General features: G+C 32.0%; 1 protein-coding gene across 1 annotated transcript; it reads right to left on the minus strand.

Annotated features, from left to right (window-relative positions):
- Window positions 1-35: 35 nt before the first annotated feature.
- Window positions 36-3689, minus strand: LOC146928895 (uncharacterized). The gene is made up of 4 exons (XM_085701068.1): window positions 3413-3689; window positions 1218-1434; window positions 805-898; window positions 36-502 (listed from the first exon to the last, which is right to left on the minus strand). Exons 1-4 carry the CDS (start codon window positions 3670-3672, stop codon window positions 225-227), a joined length of 849 nt encoding a protein of 282 aa, XP_085557194.1. The 5' UTR covers window positions 3673-3689; the 3' UTR covers window positions 36-224.
- Between the last annotated feature and the right edge of the window lie 8176 nt (window positions 3690-11865).

An 11865-nucleotide genomic window follows, 5' to 3' on the forward strand; every position in this document is an offset into this window, starting at 1 on the left:
ATTTTGACTGCAAGGAAATAAAGCCATCTAAATTAAGTTCAAGAAAATAAAATGTAACATCCAATAACTATATGATAATTTACTTAGATTTATGTTTAAGAATAAGAATAAACAAAAGTAACAGTAGCATAGATCACATTTAGAAAGTTCTGCATGTGTAAAAGAGTGTTCATGGCACTCTTTTCCAAAAAATTGTGTTGTAATGTAGTCGAATTGTGTTGCGCCTAACTTTGGTTACGATGCACCACCACAATCAACAAGACCATGATTGAAAGCATGAAAGAAGCTCTCAGCTTCTCAATCAAGCGTTGAGAATCTTTTGTATGTGCAATTGTCTTTTTAAATGAATGCTGAAATTTTTTTATCACAATCTTGGTAATTTTCTCGATTACTTCGATGAGTTTGGCTCTAGCAGTACTTAATAGCCAAATCAAAACATTTGTTGTATTGTCAGGGTCATCATCAGCAATCTCATCTAGACTCTGAAGATCACGCTCTTGATCTGCAAATTACATGTCCAGATTAGTGTTTATGCCCATCAGCCAGTAGGTCATAATTCTATAATATCAACAATGCTAAACTACAAATGAAATTGAACCATAACTCTAATCTATGTACTCAAAAAAGCCTTCCCCGAATAACATCATGCAGATATATATCGAAAATTGAATAATGTAAAGCAAAACATTTTCATCAAACGTTCCCTCACCACTAATTCAGAGGGCATGAGAGCGAACCACGCCTTAACAAAGCTATCGACATAAAAATCCAAATATTAAAGAAAACGAAAACTTAAACACCAACCTGCAGATATTGAACCCCTGAGTTGCTGAACAACTTCATTATTCATAACAGCCTCCCAAACAGCTTCATCGGTTGATAATGATTTTACTAATCTCTGCAGCAACAAGACCTTAGTTATCAAATATCTATAACAACTGAAATCAGTAAAGCCTCGTGGTTAAATTATCTCTTTTCAATATAACAATAGCTGCTATTCGGCAATATTTTGTACTAATAGCATACCGAAAAACTTCAGCAAATTGTTCAAATTCCGCTATGCATAGCGCTATAGCTGTGCTATTTAACAACAGTAATCCAGTATGAAGTGCATCTCAAATTCAAATATTCGAAAGATATAACTACTAAAGATAAGTAAAATGATTTTTTTCATAAACACTTATCATAAAAATAGAGTCAGAGACCATAGACTGCACCTGAACAGAGGGATCAGTCTGCAATAAGTGAATTGCATAATAAACTCTATCAAATCCATCATCCTGTAGCATTTTCGGATTATATGGAAACAAAGATGGTTCTAGCCAGTCTATATTCTCATCTTCAGAAACTTGGCCAAGACTGCCTAGCTCAATTTCTAGTTTGTTGAAATACCTGTCCCTAAGGAGCTCGGCACGTGAAGCAGGCCCTAACACCCTGCACCTATGCTGAGATTTATCACTTATCTCAAATGCAATATCCAAATTTGCTAAACAATAGTTTTGTTTGAATTTGAAAGAACAAGAAATTCTTGCAAGAGAACATAGCTGAAAAAGACAGAGAATATTTAAAAGTTCTATGAAATTTTGCATGGAGAAATCTATCTATTTATCTTTCTGTCTAAATAAATTCCTAATGACCGTAATGACTAATGAGGTATGGCAAAATTCATGCTGTTGTTTTTCGCCACTAAATTTTTACTACTAGTTATTACTTATTAGAGAAGAATAAAATTGAAAGAGATCTCTAATTCTGAATTCCTGGTAGCTAAGCTCATCATGTGGTGCATAAGACTTTTGGTTAGCAAAATAATAAACTCAATGACGCCATGATTAGGCACTGAAATGCTTGCAAAATGGATGTAGACATGTAGTTATAGTCCATGACATATAAGAATGTATCACGATACATACATGAAAATAAAATAAGATATAACAATTAATATGCACAAATTAAGATTTTGATTATGTTGGTCCAGTTAAAATCTATGAAACACAGACACGTAACACTGAACAGGACACAAACACGTAGATACCAATAACAATTTGAGAAAACATAAGAATTGTATGTAACCACAAGTGTCAGTGTTGTGTTGGACACTAAGACATGCTTTCAACCTGAAGTGTCAGAGCTACATAGGTTAAAATTCATATAACAGTATGGTCATACTGATTCAAAACACACCTAGCAAATTTTAGATGAAAATTGAACTATTCATATTTAGAGTTTAACACATCGAATTCAAAACACAACACAAATTAAGACGGCACAGTGAAAAAAATAATTTTAAAATTAGACTCTTCAAATTCCAAATTTGCCAAATTGAATTCAAAATACTACACCAAGACAGCACAATGAAAAGATTTTTTTTTTTTTTTTTTTTGTAAAAATTAGACTCCTAAAATTCCAACATCAGCTAATCAAATTCAAAATACAAACTTAGATAATAAATAAACACATGATCTTCATCCAAAGTTTTTAATCAGTCAAATACAATACCTATATCATTTTTTTTAACTCTTAACAGACAATATGAGATTAATATAGGATATATGGAATGAATAATGCATTTGTACAGAGCCATCATTACCAATATAATTATGAAGCACGGACACTCTTCGGATTAGGCGTGTCCCGGTGTCGTGTCCCGGTGTCGGACACGACGCGACACCGACACTTATAATTACCCTGAATTATGTGATTTTTTTTGAATTATTAGCGGTGTCGACACGTGTCCTTGTCGTGTCCGTATCCGTGCTTCATAAACAACCACAACTGCAACCTTAATATAAGGGTTTTAGAAGTCTCAAAAGCGGCAACTGTGGGTCTGTTTGGATTGGCTTATTTTATCTTGCCTACTGACATAAGTTGTGTGAGACTGTTTAGGAGAACTTATAAAAACAGCTTATGACATTTATCATAAGCTTTTTTCAGCTTATTTTCATAAGTTCTCCAATATAGCTTCAGCTTATTTTCATAAGTTCTTCAAGATAGCTTATAAAAATAGCTTATAGCATAACAAAAACAACTTAACTCTATTTTATCCTTCCTATAAAAATAGCTTATGTATGCTTATACTAGCATATAAAAATAGCTTATAGCATAACAAAAACAACTTAACTCAATTTTATCCTTCCTATAAAAATAGCTTATGTACGCTTATACTAGCTTATAAAAATAGCTTATAGCATAACAAAAACAACTTAACTCTATTTTATCCTTCCTATAAAAATAACTTATGTATTCTTATACGTAAGCACTTGTGCTGTAAACTGAAAATAAGATATTTATCCAAACAAAGCCTTATACCATGATTACCAATATCACTTAAACAATAAAAATCACAAAAAACAAACACAATTTTATTAAGGTTAAAAATTTTAAGGTTAAAAAACACAAACCAATATATTTTTACCGTTGAAGAGAAGAGAGAGCATCATGAACCTCAGTCTGAGAAGGAGGAGGACCAATGAGGGGTTCAGCAACACCATCATCATCATGGATAGCATCGCCAGTAGTAGTAGTAGTAGTAGCATTGGGGGTGTTAATAGTAAAAGAGTTTAAAACAGAAAAAGGATTATCTTGATGAGAAGAATAAGAAGATAATGGAAAAGGGGTTGATAAAGATTTGCGTTTGCAGGTTCGTGTGGAAGATGAAATGCCGCGAAGCTTCATTGTAATGGTGAATGTGTAAATGTGAAAGTGGAACAAAGGTGTTTATATTAGAGAAGTTAGAATCCGAAAAGTCAAATTTTACACTTTCAATGACATTTTCGAAGTGGAACGACGCAACTACGTATTTTACCACAATTATCCCAACATCAGATTGTGTGGGTCTCTTCCCCTATCCGGTTTACCAAAAGAAGTTGTTTCAATCATAGGGTGGATAATGAGATAAAAAACAACTTTTTCTATATAAAATTAATCAATTATTTTCTTTTTGAATTCTTAACACTTCTTAGCAAAAAAAAAAAAAAAAAAAACACTTCTCAGCAAAACTCATATTAATATATTAGAGAAATGATATTTGTAAAAACAACTTTATTACAATTTTTTGACAACTTTATCTCTCATACTCACATTATATTCTTATTCTCTCTTTCTTTTTCTCTCTCTCTCTCTATTGTTTTGGATCAATGAGAAGAGAACAAATTAAAGTTGTCAACAAAGTTGTACCAAATGGATGTACATATATCACTACTCAATATATTAATACAAGTTTAATTAAGGTGTTGAGTTCGAATTCAGCCATAAGGCATGTGGCAACGTTAAACTCGTTGGAGAGACATTTAGATATCACAAGGCTCCACAATTACGAGTGGGAAAGATACCCAATTTACACAAACAAACAAAAAATACTAATACGAGGCATCGGTAAACAAAAATGGTGCATTTTTTTAAATAAAGACGTTATATTTTATTTATACTTCTTTATTTACAATTTTATCATCCTTTACCTAATAAATTTTTTAATTTAACCATGTTTTCCAAAAAAAAAATTAGAAATCATGATTTCCAGTTTGGTATAATACTAATTAATTTAATTTAATATTTAAAACAGTAGGATCTAACTCTTAAATCAATAATATCATAATTCAATTCCGAATTAAAAAAATAGTAATATATACTTCTATATAAAGAATATGCAAAATTTGGGTTATTTTTTTTTAAATTTCTTCATTGGTCGTTTATTTTTTTTTTTTTATGTCATTTGGTTTTTAAAAAAATTGTCGATAAATCCAAAAATTATTCATGTCATCTTCATCGTTTTCATCAATACCATTCAAGAAAAGACCTCAAAGTCAAAACCATCGAAGATTTCCTATTTTCCTCTAAAGTTTCATCATCATTTTCTTCATCTATTAGGTTCTCAAATCGAAACTTGAAATTTCTAATTTTTGATTCCTTATTTATGATATCTTTTATTTAAGGGTTTTTATTTTAAGGGTAGTGTTAACTTGTGCCCTTAGGGCACATGTTAAGAAATCCAAAAAAAGAAATATTTCCTTAAATTTTGTGCATTCAATTCATTAAAGCATTAAAGATTAAATCTAATACACGCATTACAATACATTATTTCTACATTTGGCTTCTAAACTTGTGCCTTAAGGGCACAAGTTAACATTTCCCTTATTTTAATATTGACACTTTTAAACAAATTAGAAAGATGTTTACGAATTTCATATGTAGTTATTGAATGTACTTGTGGTGAGTACAATAGTACAGACCCTGCCTACAATGGATCATGTGAGTAGTCTGAAAAAAGTTGTAATATCCTACTCGACGATTATTGGAAAATTACCAGTCGAACGTGTCGGAGGACGAATATTCATGGAAGGAAAGTACGACGGAGAATGTTTATTATGTAATGTCAGTTAAACACGGGTTGATTTATCAGTGTCGAAGAAAGAACGATTAAGATGAAGAGTATTATAGTATTTGCACACAAAGGGTATATAAAAGGTGTTTGGTCCCAAAGTATTCATTTTTCAAGTTGTTTCCTCTCTCTAAACCTCAAAGACTAGAAGTCTCCTCCTTTCCCTCTCTAAGATGTCGCCCCAAACCCCATCATTCATCATCATCAAATTCTCTTTGAATGCAACACTCATGGATGATCAAAGAATTGGAGTTGGATTGGTCAAGAAGATTGCATAAGAAGGAAACTAGAAGGGTTCTTTGAAAGCTTGGATTCTTGAGCTAGAGGTCTTGCAAGCTAGGGTTTGATTTTTGCGAAGCTTGAAGCTTGAAGGAATTGCAAGAAGCATGTTAATGTGAGTTCTATAGATAGTTTACCCACCTTTGGTTGTGTAGATTCATGTGAGGAAATGTGTTTTTATGTTAAGTATGATAATAAGAACCTTAGTTTCCCTTTGCCAAATTCTTGTTGTATTCATGTTAAAATTGTCATGCAAGTTAAATTCTACTGTTATATGGATTGCTGGATGTATATTGTGTTATACCCTAATTTTGGACCCAAAAATACTTGCTCAAAATGTTTTTCCATCTCTGATATGTGCCTATTACTATTGAGTAATTGCCAATTTGATATTGCTTACCCTGATATTTTACTATGTTTTAGCTGCATGTTTTACTGTCTCTGTTTTGAAGAGTTTTCACTTGTGACTTTGTCTATGTTTTCTTGCATTTCAAGCCATCCAAAAGGTTTTTCTTGCATATCAAGTCATTTGAAATTGTCTCTGATCAATTGCATGTTTCTCTGCATTTTATTTCAATGTTATTTGCAAAAATTCGTAAAAAAGGGTATTTTAGTCATTTCCTGCATTCAAACTCATTTTAATCCCTGAAAATTGTCTCTGAGTCTTTTCAATTAGTTGGTATAAATTCTTGCTTCGATTCCATGTTAAAATCCATTTCAAAAAATTGCATTTGAGTCATTTTGAGTCAATTTAGTCCCTAAGGGCATTTTGGTCATTTCACACAAAATTTTGACGGAGAGAGGTTACTTTGAAGTACCTCATTTGTGTAGTTGGTTCATTTTAGTCCTTTTTGTGTTTTTTATTGGTTTCACTTTACGTTATTTCCAATTTACATTTTTTACCAAATTTTATTATTATTTGCATTTTAGTCCCTATTTTCCTATTATTTTCATTTTAGTCCTTTTGTTATTTTTCTTTTAGTCCTGTTTCCTATTATTTTCATTTTAGTCCTTTTGTTATTTTTCTTTTAGTCCTGTTTCCTTTTATTATTGCATTTTAGTCCTTTGCAGTCCAGTCCTTGTTTCTAACAATTGCAGAAAGGTCCTTTTTGTCCAAGTCATCAGTCCACGCCACATGTCACCTTCTGATAGGTCCAGACTCCACTTGGCAGCCTATAAAAGGCCACCTAAGCCCAGAACAGTAAAGGATCCCAATCAATACACGCCACATCACAAAAACACCTCTGGAATTTCTCTCTCTGATCTCAAAGATCAAAGCTCAAGAAAAATTCCAGAACCTCAAGAACATTCATCAAGAACTCAAACCCTAACTGTTTCAAACCTTCAATTCCAAACCAAAACTCCACAAATTCGCACCAATTTTTACCAATTCCACATAATACAAACGCAATTCACGTTCCATCGCAACAAAATTCAACAATTTCAACGAATTCGAAGTGGTTCTCAGAGATTCACCAAAGAATCATCATCATCGAACCCTAGCCTCTGCAATTCTAGCATGAATTCTCCACCGAAGTGACGAATCGTACGATCACAGAGAAGAGGTGAGAAGAAGAGGAATCAAAGAGAGAAGAGCCAGTTAGTCAAATTCACAGAGAAGAAGCAGAAGACGAAGAGTGAGAAGACGAAGAAACTACGATTTATTTTCGGAGTTTGAATCAAAACGTTCACCAGAGGCAAAAAGGAAGCATCAGAACATTTTCTCACCGTTTCTTTGTTCGAATCTCCGATTTCCAGCAGGTAAACCTCATATTCTTCTTCTTCTTTCGAAGTTCCACGCTCTGCCGTTTACAAGTGCTTTTCATGTTCAAATCAGTATAGATCGAAGCATTCTAAGTTGTTTTCTTCAAAAAAGTTTCAAGATCCAAAATGAAACCGTAAAGGTTTAGGTCCGATCTACACTGATTCATGGAGTTTTTGTGATTTATAGTTTGAAATTTGTGTTCGTTGCAAAGAAACGAATAGAAAGATGTTTAGATCGGGTTTTTCTGAGCTAAGAGGTGGCAGTTAGGTTTCGGCACCGGAATCTTCACCGACGATTGTCAAACCCGCCGGAGAAGATGACCGGCGTTTTAGAGAGAGGGAAGAGCGTTTTAGGCTTAGAGAGAGAAAGAGAGGTGTGAAGTGAGAACAGACCGGCCTATTATGCTTTTATATAGGTGTGAACCGGACTGGTTCATTCGAACCAGTCTGGTTCACCTTTGAACCAACATTTCCACCATTAGATCTAGGTTGAGTTTGATCTGGATCAATCCAACGCTCCTGATGCGTTTGGATAATCCAGATCCATTTCCCCTTGGGCTTGGGCCTAATCTTTCTGTTCATTTCGTTCCATGCTTGTTTTTTGCTATTTTAATACTGCTGCTTGATAATTACACCCCTGCCATGCCTAAAAAGCCTTAAAAAAAATCTACAAAAATTCATGCATGTTCCTTGTTCATTTTGGCAAAAGTTATGGTGCATAAGCCATAACCTATGCACCATGCATAAGTTAATTACAACCATCAGATCAGGGACACGTGTTATAATCTTGTGCTTCAGCTCTTTCCCATTGTTTTGCATCACAACCACTCCCTCTTCTCTCACACTGTACAGAACAAAAAACAAATGAACAGAAGAGATGAACCTTCATCTTCAATCTTTCTCCGGCACGGTGGCCGGCCACGCTAGGGTGGCGCCGCCGCCAGAGTTCACCAAAATCACTCCGTTTTCAAAACAAAATACAGTTTCAACATTCCCTTTTCATGCTTATAACGGATCCGAACTTATTTTTTAAAGAACAACAACCATAATCCCTAGATCTAAAGAAGAAGACGTTCGACGTGTTTCCAGACTTCGGAGCATTCGAGTTTGAAGGAATCGGTTTCTTCTGTGGCGGAACGAATTCGTTCGGCGATGAGAATTGGATAGGAAAGTTCTTCTTCTAAGCGTTTTGCTTCTGGTGAAGAAGACATGGTTGAAGGGAAGGGACGAGTTGAGTGAGTTGAAAATGAGTGAGTCAGGTGGGATTCGAGTTGGGAATCGGAATTGGAAGAAGAATATTGGCGTTTTTGTGAGGATTATTGGCAGTGGCACGCATGGTTTTGATTTGTTTTTATGTTTCTTTCGTCAAAATAATATAAACGTCATCTACGTTAAGTCTTCTTTTTAGTCATGGTCAGCAAATTAGACATCTAACTTTTCTTTTTTATCAATTTAATTTAAATGTACATGCTATGTTTAACTGTTTTTTTTGTTAAAAAAAAATGTTTAGATGTAAAGAGTTTTGTGTTGGTAAAAAAAAATGGAATGATTGTTCATGTGTTCTTCAAGTTCTGTGTTGGATCTGGAAAATTCATTTCAATGATTTTGCGTTTGCGATGGATTCGTCTCCTCTGTCTTCTCCGGCAAAGGTTTCTTGCTGTGAATTGATGAAAAAGAAAATTCAAAACCATTAAGTACATATAATGATTTTGGAGTACAACTCACAGAAACCATTTCGACAGCAAAATGGTTTTGGAGTCCAACTCACGGAAACCATTCCCACAGCAAAATGGTTTTGGAGTACAACTCACAGAAACCATTTCCACAGCAAAATAGTTTTGAAGTACAACTCACAGAAACCATACCCATAGCAAAACCATTAGACAATTATTTTGGTTTCTCATAGAAGACTCTCAAAACCATTAAACCATAATTATGATTTCAGTAATAATTTAAGTGTATAACATCTTAATCATTATTCAAAACCATCTAACAATAATAATTTCATTAAAAACCATTACACAATTATCTTGGTTTCACATACATGATTATCAAAACCATTAAACCATAATTATGGTTTCAGTAATAATTTCAGTGTATAACATGTTAAACAACGTTCCAGTAAAGAAACTCATAATCCATACTCATTTCTCTCTCTAACTCATAAAAAACTTATTCAAAACAGCTTATTTTGTGCAAAATAGCTATTTTGCACAAATAAGCTGTTTTGTATAAATAGGTTGTTTTGAATAAGCTGTTTTGCACAAATAAGCTATTTTGTATAAATAAGTTGTTTCGAATAAGCTGTTTTGTATAAATAAACTGTTTTGAATAAGTTGTTTTGCATAAACATGTTGTTTTGCATAAATAAGTTGTTTTTTAAAATGAAATCGGAATAAGCTGTTTTGTATAAATAAGCTGTTTTGCACAAATAAGCTGTTTCGTATAAATAAGTTGTTTTGAATAAGTTGTTTTGCACAAATAAGCTATTTTGTATAAATAAGTTGTTTCGAATAAGCTGTTTTGCATAAATAAGCTGTTTTGAATAAGTTGTTTTGCATAAATATGTTATTTTGCATAAATAAGTTGTTTTGAATAAGTTGTTTTTTAAAATGAAATCGGAATAAGTTGTTTTGTATAAATAAACTATTTTGAATAAGTTGTTTTGCACAAATAAGCTGTTTTGTATAAATAAGTTGTTTTGAATAAGCTGTTTTGCACAAATAAGCTATTTTGTATAAATAAGTTGTTTCGAATAAGCTGTTTTGTATAAATAAACTGTTTTGAATAAGTTGTTTTGCATAAATATGTTGTTTTGCATAAATAAGTTGTTTTGAATAAGTTGTTTTTTAAAATGAAATCGGAATAAGCTGTTTTGTATAAATAAGCTGTTTTGCACAAATAAGCTGTTTTGTATAAATAAGTTGTTTTGAATAAGTTGTTTTGCACAAATAAGCTATTTTGTATAAATAAGTTGTTTCGAATAAGCTGTTTTGCATAAATAAGCTGTTTTGAATAAGTTGTTTTGCATAAATATGTTGTTTTGCATAAATAAGTTGTTTTGAATAAGTTGTTTTTTAAAATGAAATCGGAATAAGTTGTTTTGTATAAATAAGCTGTTTTGTATAAATAAGTTGTTTTGAATAAGTTGTTTTGCACAAATAAGCTATTTTGTATAAATAAGCTGTTTCGAATAAGCTGTTTTGCATAAATAAGCTGTTTTGAATAAGTTGTTTTGCATAAATATGTTGTTTTGCATAAATAAGTTGTTTTGCATAAATATGTTGTTTTGCATAAATAAGTTGTTTTGAATAAGTTGTTTTTTAAAATGAAATCGGAATAAGTTGTTTTGTATAAATAAGATGTTTTGAATAAGCTGTTTTGCACAAATAAGCTATTTTGTATAAATAAGTTGTTTTGAATAAGCTGTTTTGTATAAATAAGCTGTTTTGTACAAATAAGCTGTTTTGTATAAATAAGTTGTTTTGAATAAGCTGTTTTGCACAAATAAGCTATTTTGTATAGATAAGTTGTTTCGAATAAGCTGTTTTGCATAAATAAGCTGTTTTGAATAAGTTGTTTTGCATAAATATGTTGTTTTGCATAAATAAGTTGTTTTGAATAAGTTGTTTTTTAAAATGAAATCGGAATAAGCTGTTTTGTATAAATAAGCTGTTTTGAATAAGCTGTTTTGCACAAATAAGCTGTTTTGCATAAATAAGCTGTTTTGAATAAGCGGTTTTAAAAAAAGTGATCCTAATAAGTTGTTTCGAATAAGCTGTTTTGCATAAATAAGTTATTTTTAATAAGTTGTTTTTTAAAATGAGATCGGAATAAGCTGTTTTGCATAAATAAGTTGTTTTGAATAAGCGGTTTTTAAGAAATCATTCTAATAAGTTGTTTTGCATAAATAAACTATTTCGAATAAGTTATTTTGCATAAATAAATTGTTAAGAAAAAAATTATAATATGGGGCTTTATTAGGCCCACAAATAAATATATTTTATAATGGACTTACTTGGGGTGTAGAAAGCAATTATGTTGGGTGTAGAAAGCAATTATGCACGGTGCATAAGGATCTCCTTATGCACCATAACCACACCCGTTCATTTTGTGATATTTCTGTGATGATTTTGCATGTTAAAAACTAGTAAAAATAATGTAGTAATTTTCTTGCTTATGTGTGATACTTTGTGTAAAACTTGAGAAGATCTTGCATGATCTTGACTCCTAATCTTGAATGTTTGATATGGAACCTTACTCTATGAATTTTATGAAGATTGTGACTTTGAATTCATAAATTTGGTGCTGCTTGTGATATGTTTTGTTAATGCCTTGTATTCCAAGTTTTGTTTGTGAATAAATAATGTGGAATTTGCCTAACTTTGGTCTTAGATGCTTGGTAGAGTGTATTCCTTTAATCCTCTTTGTGAAAACTGAATTGAAAC

This window comes from Medicago sativa, chromosome 4, assembly GCF_051527215.1.
Source record: "Medicago sativa cultivar Bolivia chromosome 4, Bolivia_mono, whole genome shotgun sequence".
Taxonomy (NCBI): domain Eukaryota; kingdom Viridiplantae; phylum Streptophyta; class Magnoliopsida; order Fabales; family Fabaceae; genus Medicago; species Medicago sativa.